At 52.6% G+C, this 13,215-nt stretch overlaps 1 protein-coding gene across 1 annotated transcript in view; it reads right to left on the bottom strand.

Moving 5' to 3' along the window:
- CCDC69 (coiled-coil domain containing 69) overlaps window positions 1-13,215 on the bottom strand; it is a 28,788-nt gene that overhangs the window by 4,352 nt on the left and 11,221 nt on the right. The window contains exons 2-9 of the mRNA XM_039486025.1: window positions 9,867-9,939; window positions 6,801-6,970; window positions 5,660-5,747; window positions 4,339-4,412; window positions 3,050-3,151; window positions 2,336-2,455; window positions 1,748-1,845; window positions 898-1,110 (exon numbers count right to left, since the gene is read on the bottom strand). Of these exons, the coding sequence (XP_039341959.1) occupies window positions 942-1,110; window positions 1,748-1,845; window positions 2,336-2,455; window positions 3,050-3,151; window positions 4,339-4,412; window positions 5,660-5,747; window positions 6,801-6,970; window positions 9,867-9,939 (894 nt within the window). The 3' untranslated portion in view covers window positions 898-941. The remainder of the gene's footprint in view (window positions 1-897; window positions 1,111-1,747; window positions 1,846-2,335; window positions 2,456-3,049; window positions 3,152-4,338; window positions 4,413-5,659; window positions 5,748-6,800; window positions 6,971-9,866; window positions 9,940-13,215) is intronic.

The raw sequence follows: 13,215 nt of genomic DNA, 5'->3' as shown, positions 1-13,215 counted from the left end.
GCTCACCGCGTTCTCTTTCCCCATCCTCACACGGCCCAGATGACATTCCCCATTTGCCCCCTTGGGCACCACTTCGGGGGCCTGCTACAGGCCCTCAGAGCCGTTTCTCCAGCTGGGAACAGCAGGCTTGCTGCTTCTTCTGAAGCCAGTGCTGCTTCTTGGCCAGAAGAGGGCACCGTCTTCTGCCAGTGACAGCCCTGAGCCTGGGTCACACAGTTCCAGCTCAGAGACTCTCAAACTTTCCTTGCGGGGTTGTTCTTGAAGAATACCAGAGCGGGACGCCTAGGGGTCGCCTGACCCGCTCCCTGCCTGCGTACACCACAAAGCCGCCGGGGCGGAGGCTGGACTCAGCTAGGTGCTGTTTTAAACAGCTCCATCTGAGACGAGCATCCTTCTCTTTGGTTCTGGCTAGAGATGGACCTGAGCGGCGAACTTCAGCCCCGAAGCCTGATCCAAACTTCCCCAAAAGCGGAGGCTGTTCAGATGCAGGGCTCCGGTTCAGATTCACCTGGGCAAACCAGTGCGGGAAACAGGCCTCTTCTTCCCCACCCCAAATGCACCGAGAGCCCTTTGGCTCCCCTTGTAACCACCGCTACTGACTGAGATGTGAAGCCAGGGGCAGCCAGGACACCTCACACCACACGTATCTAGGTCCTGGGGTGTCTCGTAAGCTCCCCCATGTTCAGAGTCAGACAGGGGGACACACATGAGGGGTACAAGCACATTGAAAAGGTCCTGAGAAATACCGCACAGTCCCCTTAGAGGGAGGCCGTCCCAAGGTTGGAAGTCTGAGGAGCTCCCCTAGTACCGGACAGAGTCCCCATGACAGCCGCTCCGGACCTGTGCAATAAAGGAAGGGCTAAAACGAGGGGTGGAAGAGTCTCTGGTGCCCCTCACTTGCTTCCTCATCCCAGTAGCCTCCGTCGCCGCTTCCCAGAGCGCTACGTGGCGATGAGCGGCACCTCGCTGGAGGGGATGGGGAAGGTGGGGGAGGAGTCACCGTTCAGGACCCTGTACAGCAGCTCTTCCTTCTCCCGGTGCGCCTGCTCCCGCAGCTGGGACTCCTTGTCCAGGGCCTCCCGAACCACCAGGAGCTTGTCAGACAGTTGCCTGCAAAGAAACACCAGCTCAGCTTCGTCACCTCCTAAGAACCCCGGACCGAGATGGAGATGGGGATCAGGGCCCTGCCAGCTGTTCTGATCACTGCCAAAAGAGGCCAGGGCAGTGGGGGCCTGGAATGGTCTTGAAAAGGGGTGAGGCAGATTATAGGCACTCCCAGAGCCAGTTAGGTATTGTGCCAGGTCACGGTCTCCCTCGCACATCCACACACTCTCACCAGAGCCAAACTGGTGATGTGCAAGGTCATGGTCTCGCTCTCGCTCTCTCACACGCACCCCAGAGCCAGATGGGTGCTAGGCAAGCCCAAGTTTGTGAATGCACATACACGCCCCATATTCACCTGAACCAGACCAGTGCCGTACCAAGTCACACACCCACAGGGCTCCTGGCTAGTGAACCTCAGCCCTATCATGCAGCACCCCTACTGTCTCCCCCTGACCTGCAGCTTCTGTGCTAGCTTTGGTGCCATCATACCTGCCTTTTGGGGCCTGTCCCAGCATCTAGTTATCAGCCTACAATTCAGAAAACAGCCTCTCCTGAGTGCAATTCATACCTAGCCCAGAGCTCAGCCCGTGAGCTCCGACAATGGCAGCAGGTAGCTGGTTCTGCACTAGGCTGCGGATGTTACCTTGTCATTATCAAGTGGTTCTGTGTTTGAACGTGCAGATCCTCACTCTCCTGCTGAAGGGTTTTCACTTTCTCCTCCAGAAGCAGGTTCCTCTCCATCTGTGACATTCCAGAAGGGTTTGGGAAGGGAGGATTCAAAGGAGAGGTCAAGGGTCAGAAGTGACATGGATTTGGCAACAGATGATCCCCTACGCTGGTTAATGAGGCCCTGCCTAAGCGCCAACATCAAAACGTTGATGGTTACTGACAAAAGTTACCTCTATGTGAGTTTAGTGATGCATAGCAGCAACCTGCTGTGTATGCCAGGAAGCACCCAGCACTGCAGCAGCCTGGTCCAATTAGTGCAATCCTCCATCTGCTGGCTGCACTCACTGTGTCTGCGCCCGACACGTTAGCTCGGCTGAGAGGCCAGCCAGGACATAAAGCTGCCCCTAGGCAGCAGGTGAGCCAGAGGGGAATGCGCCTGGAGAACGCTGTTTGCATTCAGGTAGGTGGAGCGCTCTCCTGCAAGCTGTGCTTTTCCATCTCCGCTATTGCTGCCCCTGGAAAGGAGTCCATGCACTTTTGGGTAGAACAACATCAAACCCACCACTGTTTCCAAGTTCAGCAGCTTCTTGTCCAGGTCATGGATGCGTTCGTTCTTCATCTCTATGACAAAATGCAGACTCTCCAGTTCTTGCTCCCAGAACTGGCTGGGGCTCCCATAATCCTAGAAGGGGAGAAAGAAAACGCATGAGTCCTCCACTGACTGGAGAAGTTGGAGGGGCTAATGCATGGTTCTGGTTTGGTTCTTTATTCCTGAACGGAGGTGAGCCAAAGATGATGACCGTTAGTAGTCATAATTGTCCAGTCTTCTCAGTCCTGGATTGATAGGATTCTTACCCCATAAAATTTGCTTACTAGTGTTCATCCAGACCCTACATGCACATCTTTACGGCATTGGCGTTAGCCACCTGAGTGCAAGGAGCTTGAACTACCTGCATAATGCACATAATAGGTACCCTTAATTTTCTCATGATCTACTTCTATCCCTTTGCTTACTTCAACCATACTACAGTTTACCAGGCACTACGAACACTGCCCTCTCCAGATCCAGTGACGGGGAGTCTTCCAAGGAGGCCTCTATTTAGCTTTTATTTTAGTGACAAAGCATTTATAGCATACAGATGCTTCTATGACTCTGTAAGTTTGAGCTGTCCATTGCCACTACTGCGAATCCAACAGGCTTGCTCGGAGACCCCGGCAAATGATGGGTTAAAGAAATACCTTCCCAAGAGGCCACAGTTTGTTTGTTTTCCTGCACCTGAATAAGTTTCTTATAGTCTCTGCTCAAGATCGATTCCTCCACCCGTTTCATTTTCTCCTGGAAGGATTTCAGCTGGGAATTTAACCTGTCAATCGTCTCCTAGGGCAGAAGAGAAAGGAAGAGGGATGTGATTATAAGTCCTGTTTTATAACCTCCCCTCCAGCAGGGGCGCTGTTCATATAAGGGAAGAAAATGACCTACTGAGTTGTACAGAGGTGGCAGGAGTCAAACTGCAAGACATTTCACAATGAATAATGAAGCCCCATGCAGCAATTCCCTAATACAGTATTTAACGGCAGCAGGGAGCAATTCCCACTGTAATGCATTCTGCCATCCGGCTTCCTTGGTTACAATGGGTCAGTCGGTAACCACGGGAGAGATCTCTTGATAATCAGCACTTCCTGGGTTGCTTGCATAAGAACAGACTCCCTGACTCTGCCAATTCTGCTCTGAGCCACGGTATGGCAGTCAGGCAGCTTGTTAGCACCAGTTTCACTTCTGGAGTGTTCAGGTTACAGACTTGCCTGCCAGTAGAGATGTGCCCCAGCCAAAACCTAAGCTCTGAGCACCGTTAACAACATGGAGACATTCCAAACACAACCCACCTGTCCCCTATGTCAATAGTGGTGTGATGGGGTATCTGGTGGTGTGATGGGCTAATAGAGCTCGAGAGCGGCTATGCAGGAAGCAGCCAATAGGAGAGGGACTGTAAGCAGCAGACAATCAGGCTCCAGGCCAGAGCAGGGTCAGTGACTCCCTGGAACTCAAGGAGGGAGGACTGGGTGCCTTGCAGGTGGAGGGAAGCTAGCACCTTGGACAGAGCAGGGGAGCCAGAGGGAGGGCCTGGCTGGCTGGCTGCTAGGACTGGCATGCTGTGGCGAGGCTGAAGAAGGTGCTGGGGCTGTGGGGAACTCTGCACTTTTTTGACTGAGCCAGTGAAGGACTGTTTTATGTTTGGGAATTTAAAGCCCAGGTGGCCATTTTGATTTAAGCATCTATTTGACTGCTGCAAAATTAAGGCAAGATCACTTTGTGAGAGGCCCCTCTGGGCTCATTTCCACAAACAGCCAGCCTGGGTTACTCCAAGGGTGGTGGGCTCCGGGCAGCTCGAATAATCTTTGTTTTCTCAATTTGGCTCTCATGAAAGTGAGGGGCAGACAGTGCTGGGGATCGTTCGGGCAGGTCCCTTGCACGTTTTTCCCAGCAACCTCAGACTTGTGCGCTGAATCTAGAGAGCTCTGCTCCACAGGGAATTTCTCAGCAAGCCAAAGCAAGGGGAGCAGCACCTGTAAGGAAGACTGGGACCTTTGGTAGGATTCCCTTAAGAGCACCATCTCCTGGTCATGGGCCCTCTGGACTTCTGCAGGGGAAACACAAAATCAATGTCAGAATCAGGAGACAGGAAAGCAAGCCCTGCCCAAGCCCCTTACCCGCACAGAATGGCAGTAGATGGCACTGCCACAGAGGGACCAGAGTTACTCTGGGCTAAGCATCAGCAGAGGCTTGGGACCGTAAGCAGAGGAAATGCCGTTTCTTGGAGCAGCCTTGCAGTTGAGAGCTCCCCGGAGGACTCGCTCAGCTAAAGTCACAGAGCTACGCTAAGGAGAGTGGCAATATGCCGCCCGGAGCGAAAGGAGAAAGAGAGGGAATGACCCCATCACCATTCACAGCCTTACTGCTGAGACTGGGTGACCAGATCTCGCATTGTTGGCTACAGTGTAAACGCTACTAGCTCCCTGGGAAGCATCCTGCTCCGATGGGAAGGAGTCTCCTTTTTGAAGAATTTTAGGTTTATTTCAGAGGCACGGGCACTGCAAGCGTAATACCCCAGTGGGATCCATTTTCCAGACATTGGGTTGGGTTTCTACAAACGGTCCATGCTAGTTAATGAAATACAGAGTAATATCTCCTGCCAGCATTTCTCCAGGCCCTTCCCAGGGTACCCTCCCTCATGGCTTGAAGAGGTGCAGACAACATGACAGTAAGGGAGCACCAGGGTGGCCGGAGAGCGTGACAGGCGACAGTATGGTAATCCAGAGGGTGCTTGCCAATGGGGCCAGTCAAAGAGCAGGCAGATCTCTTGGCAGGGCCGTCCCTAGCTATTCTGGGGCCCTACGCAGCCCACCTGCGGGAGTGGGTGGGGCCCCAGGTTTCCGTGGGGGGGGGAAGGCTGGCCCCAGGCCTCTGTGGGGGAGCAGCAGGGCTGGCTGGAACCACCCCCCAGCACTCACCGGCAGCGCGGCTGGGGCTGGGTTGCTGCACTTCCTGCCGCCAATGAGTGCAGGCCCAGCCCTGCTGCAGTCCTCAGGGGAGTGGGGGCAGAGCAGGGGCGGGAGCAGCTCCCAGCTGCGCAGGGCACCAGGAAATGTGGTGCCCCAAATTTCCTGGTGCCCTATGCAGCTGCGGACTTTGCATATGGGTAAGGACGGCCCTGTCTCTTGAAAATGCTGAATATTCATTACAGGAGCGATCGGGCCTCCGCTCAAGAGAGCCAAGGAGGTTGGAGAGGAGAAGAGATGCAAGATCAGCCCTGTGAGAAGTTTAAACCATAGCAGTGGGGGTGTAGAGGGAAGCCAGCGCCCAGCAGAGGAGAGACTCGGGCCTTACCTCGGAGGTTCTCGTCATGCTCTCTGTTCAGTGTGTCGAACTGCTCTGAGAGCTGCTTGTTAAGCTCTAAATCTCTTTCCTTTTCCACCTAGAAACAAAGTGAGCAACAAGCCCTAAGCATCCGGGGATCTCAGAGAAATAAGCGCACCTGCCTGTGCAGTCTCTTATTTATCTCCTGGGCGGCGGATCCAGTTTCCTGTTCCTATTTTTATGAATGAATTTAACTGTGGTACTTATGACAGTGAGGGGTTAATATCACTGGCAACCATATATATTGGGGGAGGGGGAAAGAGCATCACATGCAGCTCTGCTAGGACAGCTGACCTGCACCACTCTGGGCTTTTCCAGGATTTCCTGGACAACTGCCCTTTTTGCAGAGCTCTGCGATATCAGTAAAAGGGGGACAAGGAGGAGTGAACCACTGAGCTCAGTTTCGCTCAGGGCTAAGGCTATGATTTTGGCATGTCAATTTCACAGCAGAGTGCAGTCAGAGAGGGGGAGAGCTCACCTGGCAGCAGCAGCTCTTGTATCGCGGGCCTAGGCACAGCTTCCTGCTCTGGGCATTGCGAGCTGGGGAGTGGGTCACAGCACCTCTAAGGTTGGGTCTGTCCAACCGTAGGTGGAGCTGGAGGGGGCAAACCCAAACAGCGCTGCGACCCCAGTGCATCAGGTCAAGTGTGTTTTTACAGCCATTGCTGAGATTTCACGGACTTTATTCAAATTCACGGTTTCCGTGACCTCCATGACAAAACTGTAGCCTCACTCATAGCCTTAGGTGTCTAGAGGTGAAATCTGAGGACAGTAACCTACCATACGGAGTCCACTAACCCTGGGGAAGGCCGACAGGTGTCTATAACTGGGGGAGCAGGCCAGCTGGCTCTGCATGCGAGATCAGGGCCGGAAGGGGAATGTCAAAGCCTGCTAGCTGACCCCCCCCCCCCAAAGGATTTCACGCTGTCTGGTGTCTTTGGAGACTATCAGGTCATCAAGGTCCTGCTATGTACTACTCCCTAGCTCTGAACCTGTGGTTGTGGTGCAGTGTGAAGGTCAGGAAGCAGAAGCATGAATGCCCAGGGCTGGGGTGACTGTGCTGAGACACTAGACAGACACTCTTGGGGTGGGGAAGCCACTTTGATCCAACCTCGATCTTAATGTCTTGGGTCAGTCTCTGGGTCTCTGCCTGGTGGGCTTCCTTCAGCCTCTCTGTTTCCTCCTGATGTCCTTGTAGGAGTGTCGCAATCTCCCTCTTCTGCTCCTCCAGCAGCAGAGCCGTCTTCGTCTCCACATCCTCGTGCAAGGGAGCTGCGATGACTGCAAATTAAACATAAATGGCTAGACCGTGGCTGGCTGGTTTTGCTGACAGGATTCTGGGGCTGTTCTCCGCTCAGACCTGGTCAAGCTCATTATCACTTGGGGGCAGTTTGGTGGCCTGCATAAAATATGATCTCAGCCCAGTTCCTACTGGACAATTACCCACACTACACCTGGCACTAGTTAGCACCAATGGGCATCATGTTGGCAGTCTGCACAATGGGGACAAGTATCGAATAGAGACAGGAGACCCCCAATCCTGGGGATGACCCTTCCAGCTCAGGGCTGAGGGGTGTGGCTGGCTATTTCTCCCTGCACCACAACCATGTCTCATTTAGGTCTTTGTTTCCTGTCAATCGTTCCCAGTTGCTGTGGGTGCATTCATTGCTCAATGACTAGTTGGAGCGAATCATTTCCAGCCACCAAGTGCCTCATAAACAGTCGGCTACAGCTGACTGCTAATCATTTTGTTGTGTGGGAGTGGTCACATGGTACAGTGTCCACTTCCTGATTGGGTGACTGAAGCTATTTAAATGGAACTTTAGCAAATAACAAACACTGCCTGCTGAATAACTCAGCTGGTAGAGAGCACTTATCTCTGAGCTTGTCTGTAGTTCTCTGTCTGAGACAGCCATTCACATAGAGCAGGGGTAGGCAAGATTTTCAGTGGCACTCACACTGCCCGGGTCCTGGCCACCGGCCTGGGGGGGGGCTCTGCATTTTAATTTAATTTTAAATGAAGCTTCTCAAACTTTTTAAAACCCTTATTTACTTTACATACAACAATAGTTTAGTTATATCTTATAGACAGAGACCTTCTAAAAATGTCAACATGTATGACTGGCACACGAAACCTTAAATCAGAGGGAATAAATGAAGACTCGGCACACCACATCTGAAAGGCTGCCGACCCCTGGGCTAGAGTGTGTCACCTCCGAACAGGGCAACAATACACAAGGTAATTCGTCCCACTAGCATACAGACACCATCCTCTCCAGCTCCATGCAATATCCTCCTCACTACTGCATCGAGTGCTTCCTTAGGGGTGGGATTGTTCATTTGGTGGGACGCTTTGGCCAGCTAGTGCAGTTTTTGAGCTGGCCATTTGTGGTGTTCGCCTGGTCATACATATTACTAGACTGCAGTCATCCATTTCTCAGTCCACAAACAAACACGAAGGCAGCTTTTTCCCAGAGTTCTACCTACCCACTTCCCTTGGGCAAGCAGCTCGGTTTTTTAACTTGCTTCCCTTATGAACTCGTGACATTTTTCAGAACTTGCTCAGCTTTTCACAAGCAGTGTTGTCACCCTGGCATTCGAGAGTGTCTAATAGGGTCAGTCCATGAACAGCAGCGTGTGGAATTTGCTGTTCATCTTGGAAACTGTTTGTGAATCTCTTTGATTCTCATTCCTGGGCAGCACAGGGAAAATTTACACTGATGCCCTGCCAATACCGAGCCTGCTCCATCGGTAGAGGGGCTTCTGTGGTGGCAGCATGACATGGATGGAGTTTCAGCATAGATCCCTGGCTGGTGTAAATCAGCGTCACTCCACTGAGTCAATGAAGATTGGCTAATTTATGCCAGATGAGGATACCGATCTTTATTTCTAGCTTGGCTCTGCACTGTGCAGTTTGTCTCATACAAGTTTGCAATATTTCCACTAGAACAAGGATGCATTTCCAGGAACGCAGGCCAAATACTCTGTCGATTTCTAAGGAACCATCTGTGATGAAGTGGGAATCTCCTGTAATATTTTACAATTCCCATGAGTGCCTCAGTTTCCCTTTGTACTTTGCACTGCTCCCCAGGGGGGTGCAAAAGTGTTAAATCTGCTCATGGGGCAGAGAAAGAGACATGAGCTGTTGTGTCAGGTATCTGTTTGGGGTGAACTAAATGGGTCAGTCAAGTACTGGCTGAAACCGACCCATATCAATGGAGGTTCCACAAAGACAAAGGACGCCCCAAAGACTGAGCAACTGACATTTATCCTTGGGAATCTCCTTCAGGCGGAGCGTGTGAACTCAGCATGGGTCTGCAGGAGGTAGACAGTGGACCGAAAGGTTTCAGGTGGCTGGGATAAGAACTGGCTTTTGGAGGGTCTCAGCAGCTCTCACCTGGGAGTGACACAGGGACATGGAGAGCCAGAGCCAGAAAAGGACACTAGATGGAAGGCTGGTGTGCCCTGAAGAGATGGTGTTTTAACCTTTATTCCTCTATGCTAATCTCAGGCCTTCTCAGTGCTGGGGTCCATCTGCCTCTGTTCTGAAAAGGCTGCCAGGTGTCTGTGCCAATACTTGCTGAGGTGAGCTGATCCCTGAAGCGTGTTCAAGAATCTGACCAGCCGTCTATCTCAGTGGGACGTGTGTCTCAGGAGCGCTGAAGCCCAGAGGCTCAGTTTTGGAGGCACTGAGGCCGCGTGACCTGCCTTAAGGAAGAGTGGGACCCCTTGGGGTCTGCCACACAGAAGGGGATCCTCCAAACAGCTGTTTAAAAGCTGGCGTGTAGCACCAATCCTGTGGCTCTGTGACACCATCTCAGGTGGGACTAATGCCAAGACCCCCAGGGACACTGGAGTGAGAGAATCCACTCTGATTTAACTCAAGTCAGTAAAGCCCTTTTACCCCAGTGATCCTCAGACGCATCGCCTCCCTGTCCGGAGAAGCTTTGACCAAACACAGATGAGATGGCCTTGGTATGGACCAGAACAGAAGACTCACTGGTCACAGAGCCACTTTGGCTGTATCAGAGCTCACAGTGCTGCCTGTCTTAGCAGGTATAGGTGCATCTGTGCATGGAATACATTGGCCCATCTGTTCGGACCCTGTCGTAGCTTAATGCTTTTAAAGGGGTCGGTGCATTGAAAAGCCCTGTGAGGAAAAAGATGTACACCTCACCATGATTCTCGGTCTTCAAGGCTGTCAGCTCCTGGGAAACCTGCCCCTTTGGCGGCTGAGCTCTTAGTCGTTTCTGTGGGGAAAATCAGAAGACTGGAATTATGAAATGCAGGGAGGAAAATGTAAAAACAAACCACGCTGGTTTATGGCAGAGCTGAGACCTGAAGGGAATTGTGTCATGGATGAAACACCCTTAAATGGGTCCCCATGATGGGGAGTTATTTAGCAGTCCCTCTAAATGAAAGAGCTGCAGCAACATTAAGATCCCAGCAGCTCAGCTAGGTGCCGTCCAACCCAGAGTGCTGCTCTCAATTGCCAGAGTGCTGCTGAAATGTACCCAGCACCTTGTATTTATCCACGGGTAGTTCAACCTGCAGCCCCAGCCAGCGACCCCAAGCCTCTGTCACACTCCATCCTGTTTAGCCAGCTCTGAAGCTGTGCCAGTTCTCCTCCTAGGGAGCTCACTATCTCTGCTATTTCCACCTTTGGCCTCCGGTTTTAGGCTGCTCCATCTCCATTTAGCCCACTGTGCCCTTCTGCCAGCCCTCTCTCCTTTGGGTAGGATGGAAAGTGACACGTTGGGTGGCCTTATTGCTAACATGGTACAGCACACGAGGGGGAACGTGTAACCTGGGAGCACCCCTGCCCCCATTATAGGGGAGATATCCTCTGGCATGTAAAGGACTGTTCCGGTGAGAAATCCCAGCAGAGGGACGCGAGAGTGGATCACACGTGCCCGCTCGTTTTCTCTCCATCCTCACTCCTGGTTACTCAGGGTATGGCTACACTGGCGCTTTGCAGCGCTGGAAAGCCTCCACCAGCGCTGCAATTAGTAAGTGGCCACACCTGCAGGGCACTTCCAGCGCTGCAACTCCCTGGCTGCAGCGCTGGCCGTACACCTCACTCGGCATGGGGAATAAGGATTCCAGCGCTGGTGCTGCAGCGCTGGTCATCAAGTGTGGCCACACACCAGCGCTGTGATTGGCCTCCAGGGTATAAGGATGTATCCCAGAATGCTTTTATAAATTACTCTCTTTGTTTTGTTATGCAGCCTCTCTTTGTTTTGTTGTGAACAAGCTCCGTGCGGAGCTCCGTTGCCGCTTATCTAAAAAACAAACAGAGCTCCTGTTTGCTGTGATCATCTGTACCTGGCTGTAAACAATCAAATGAGATTGCAGGCAGGGAGGGAATGAAACAGCGGGGAGTCGTGTTGGCTGCAGGCTGTTTGCTAAGAGTTAAGACTAAGGGGTTGGAAACATGTTCTGATTTTTCAAGTCAGGAAGCTAACACACAGTGTTGGCTCCAAAAATCCACTCTCTCTCTCCCCCCGCTCCCTGTCACACTAGACCCCACTCCACCCCCCTCTTTTGAAAAGCACGTTGCGGCCACTTGAATGCTGGGATAGCTGCCCATAATGCATCACCCCCAGCAGCGCTGCTAATGCTGCAAATGTGGCCACACACCAGCGCTGGTAGCTGTGAGTGTGGCCACACACCAGCGCTGCTCCTACACAGTTGGATGACCAGCGCTGCAAACCGTAAGTGTAGCCATACCCTCAGGGTATGGCTACACTTGCGAGTTGCAGCGCTGGTGGAGGCTTTCCAGCGCTGCAATTAGTAAGTGGCCACACCTGCAGGGCAATTCCAGCGCTGCAACTCCCTGGCTGCAGCGCTGGCCGTACACCTCACTCGGCATGGGGAATAAGGATTGCAGCGCTGGTGCTGCAGCGCTGGTCATCAAGTGTGGCCACACACCAGCGCTGTGATTGACCTCCAGGGAATAAGGGTGTATCCCAGAATGCTTTTAACTAAATTACTCCCTTTGTTTTGTTATGCAGCCTCTCTTTGTTTTGTTGTGAACCTCTGGAGCTCCGTTGCTACCGGAGCTGCTCTACCGGAGCTGCTTATCAGCTCCTGTTTGCTGTGATCAATCTGTGAACAATCAAATGAGATCCTCCTCCCTGCGTGATTCACAGGGGCTGAGTGTTTGCATTTTGCTTGACCAGCAGCGAGAAAAGGAGTCATTCACAGGGGTTGAGTGTTTGCTTTGCTTGAGAGAAACGGGGGGGAGGGGGCAGAGGGGGGGAAGAGAGTATGTTGGATGCAGGCTGTTTGCAGTTAACAGTAAGGGGGTGGGAAAATTTTCTGATTTTGCACAGTGTCAGTTCCAAAAATCCTCTCTCTTCCCCCCCACCCCCCGGTCCCTGTCACACTGCCCCACACCCCCCTCTTTTGAAAAGCACGTTGCTGCCACTTGAATGCTGGGATAGCTGCCCAGAATGCATCACTCCCAACAGCGCTGCAAATGCTGCAAATGTGGCCACACTGCAGTGCTGGTAGCTGTCAGTGTGGCCACACACCAGCACTGGCCCTGCACAGCTGGACGACCAGCGCTGCAACTACCAGCGCTGCAGATTTGTAAGTGTAGCCATACCCTCATGTTCCCACTTGGCCCTGGATTTCTGTTTGCAGAAGTGCTCCGTAGAGAAGGCACGTACCAGCGAAGGGAGGAGACACCCGCACCCCCCCACACACACACTCCCTACCGCACACAAATGCACCCCCCCCCACACACACGCTCATCCTATGCAGCCGCCCAGCCACACGGACAGGCTAGAAGATTTACTGTCCTTCCACCGTTGGGAGGGACGGGGGGAGGCTGTCGGTCTCACCAGCAGGCCGGTCTGCTGACTAGGACCCTCCTGGCTCAAGGTACAAACCTCCACTTTGCCTTAGTATCGTTATCAGCCCCACACTCCCACAAAGGCCTTCTGGGATGGGGGCACTGGACAATGTGATGGACACGTACAACTCTGTCCAGCAACCAGTCGGAGTGAGATGGGGTTAGCCCCAAAACTCTTGGAGCTAGAGGGCTGGAAACATTTCCCAGTGCTTTTGCTGTTCCTCTCCCTTAACCCCCTCTGCATGCCCGGAACCCCGGACTGCTCACTAGCCAGTCAGAGCCCAGGATCAGATAGTGGGTGCAGATCTGTTAGCAACGCCCACAAACTTGTAGCTCAGCTGATGCTTTTTATAGCCCGGCTCAGAGCCTAGAAATAGCTTGGGCTAGAGCACAGAGGCTGTGCAGGAATGAGAGATGAACAACAACACTAAATCAAAGGCAATTACAGGGATAAAGCCCAGTTCTAGCAACACCTCAGAATATCTGGCACCAGCAAAGCTCTTGCTTTCTCTCCAGTTCAAACAATGACATCATCCTCAGAGGAATGCTTTGTTAGAGCATCAGCTCCTGCTACCAGCCCATCCTGTCACAGTTTCCATCCTAGCGGGGTTTATAGAACTCAGATTTAGGAGGTTGCTTAGGCGGTACAGTTGCAGCAGGCCACGTT

Source organism: Mauremys reevesii, linkage group 8 (genome assembly GCF_016161935.1).
Source record: "Mauremys reevesii isolate NIE-2019 linkage group 8, ASM1616193v1, whole genome shotgun sequence".
Taxonomy (NCBI): domain Eukaryota; kingdom Metazoa; phylum Chordata; order Testudines; family Geoemydidae; genus Mauremys; species Mauremys reevesii.
Note: the sequence above shows the minus strand (reverse complement) of the source record. Positions and strands in the feature narration are given on the sequence as shown.